The 1604-nt window shown below is 58.4% G+C and overlaps 1 protein-coding gene across 1 annotated transcript; it reads right to left on the reverse strand.

The window, feature by feature from the left end:
• Nucleotides 1–808: 808 nt before the first annotated feature.
• K452DRAFT_293403 (uncharacterized protein) lies at nt 809–1604 on the reverse strand. The gene has a single exon (XM_033541560.1). The coding sequence runs from the start codon at nt 1304–1306 to the stop codon at nt 1091–1093; it is 216 nt and encodes a 71-aa protein (XP_033390914.1). The 5' UTR covers nt 1307–1604; the 3' UTR covers nt 809–1090.

The following is a 1604-nucleotide window of genomic DNA, read 5'->3' on the forward strand; positions in this document are numbered from 1 at the left end:
AAAAAAAAAAAAAAAAAAAAAAAAAAAAACCAGCCATGCAACACACAGGCATGCAGACGAATGATCTCATGCGGTCCGGGAATACCCGCCGCCAAACGGCCTCGTTCTCCACGATTTGCCGTCAGCTTGACGTTGTTAGGCTTTCTAGAAGTGGAAGCAAGAAAGAAAGGAAAAACGGGAGAGCCGAAGCCGAGAGGGAGGGAAGCAGGCAACACGCACACACAGAGCGAGACAGCTCGAGAGCGAAAGTAGCGATAAGTAATCATTCTCGGGCGCGCTGCCCATCAAGGGCCATACGCCGCAGCGCCAGCCAGCGCCAGGCGGCAGCTAGCCATTGTTCGACAATCGTCGCCCGCTAGGAGTCGCTACAAAAGGCACCAAGGAGCTAGTTAGCCGCAGGAGCAGCGGGCAAAGTACGTACTTAGGCGAGGTGCAGTGGAGTCGCGCGCATCAGATAAAACCGCCCACCACGCCCGAGGCGGGACCTTTCATCTCCGCCCCGCCGCGCTACTGTAGCTAGCTAGCTATGGACCACCGCCCCTGGGCCTGCTGTCTTTGTGTGTGCAAGCTGCCTAGACTCGAGTCTGAGTCGAGTCGAGTCGAGGAGTTGCCCGCCAGCTAGAGCAGAGCAGAGTAGAGTACTATACGCAAGAGCCGCATCCATCGCGCACGCGCAAGGGGCAAGGCCGCGGGAAAAAGAGACCCGTTAATGCGGGAGGCGATGGAGCGCGCGCGCGGCCGCGGCGCGGGAGCGATGGGTGATGCGCCGGCCGGCCGATCAGACGAGACGAGCGAGCGATGGGCGACCTTTTTTTTCCCTCGCTTTAGGTGATCGCGCGGGTGTGCCGCATCGTTGCCGCCGCTACCGGCGCGCGCGCGCGTGGGTTTCGTTAGGTAGGTTGCATCATTGGCTTTGGGGTTGGCGGGGAGGACGACAAGGTCAAACGTCGTCGCGTAGAGTAGGTACCTAGTAGAGTACCTAGTAGCGAGATCAGGTGCGTGCGGTATGTATGTAGTATAGGTTGTACGTATGTGCGCGTATGAAGGAAGACGTCGGCTGCGTGAGGTTGAGTAGGTAGGCTCAGTACACCTAGGTATCCATAGCTCGCTCCAGCCTCTCTCTTTCTCCTCTCTCGTCTCGTCTCACCAGTCTCGGCAAACTCTGTGACGGCGGCGGCGGCGGCGGCTCGAAGCGAGGCGGGCAGCCTCCCTCCATGGACGCAGATCCGCCCGCCCACGGGCAGCAAACTACAATAGCCTTGCTAGCGCGCCGCGCCCTCACAACTGCCCTATTGCCATTTCCCATCTTCCGATACTCTGTCCCTTAGCTAGGTGTCAAACTAGTAGGTCACTACCTAGGCAGGCAGGCTGCCCAGCCAAAGCACCTACCTAACGTGCTAATGGATCCCTATTTTCTCGCATAGCCGCTTTCACCGCCGCAAATTCGCAATCCCGACGACGATGGATGCGATTGACCGGTCAATGCGGAGCAGGCGCACTGATGCGGAAGTGGAGGAGGGGTCCTGAGGGGTCCTAACCTGGTACCTAGTACCCATACCCATGCCGGCGCCGACGGGCCTAGTGGTACTTTTTTTTTTTTTTTT

Source organism: Aplosporella prunicola (genome assembly GCF_010093885.1).
Source record: "Aplosporella prunicola CBS 121167 unplaced genomic scaffold K452scaffold_162, whole genome shotgun sequence".
Lineage (NCBI taxonomy): Eukaryota > Fungi > Ascomycota > Dothideomycetes > Botryosphaeriales > Aplosporellaceae > Aplosporella > Aplosporella prunicola.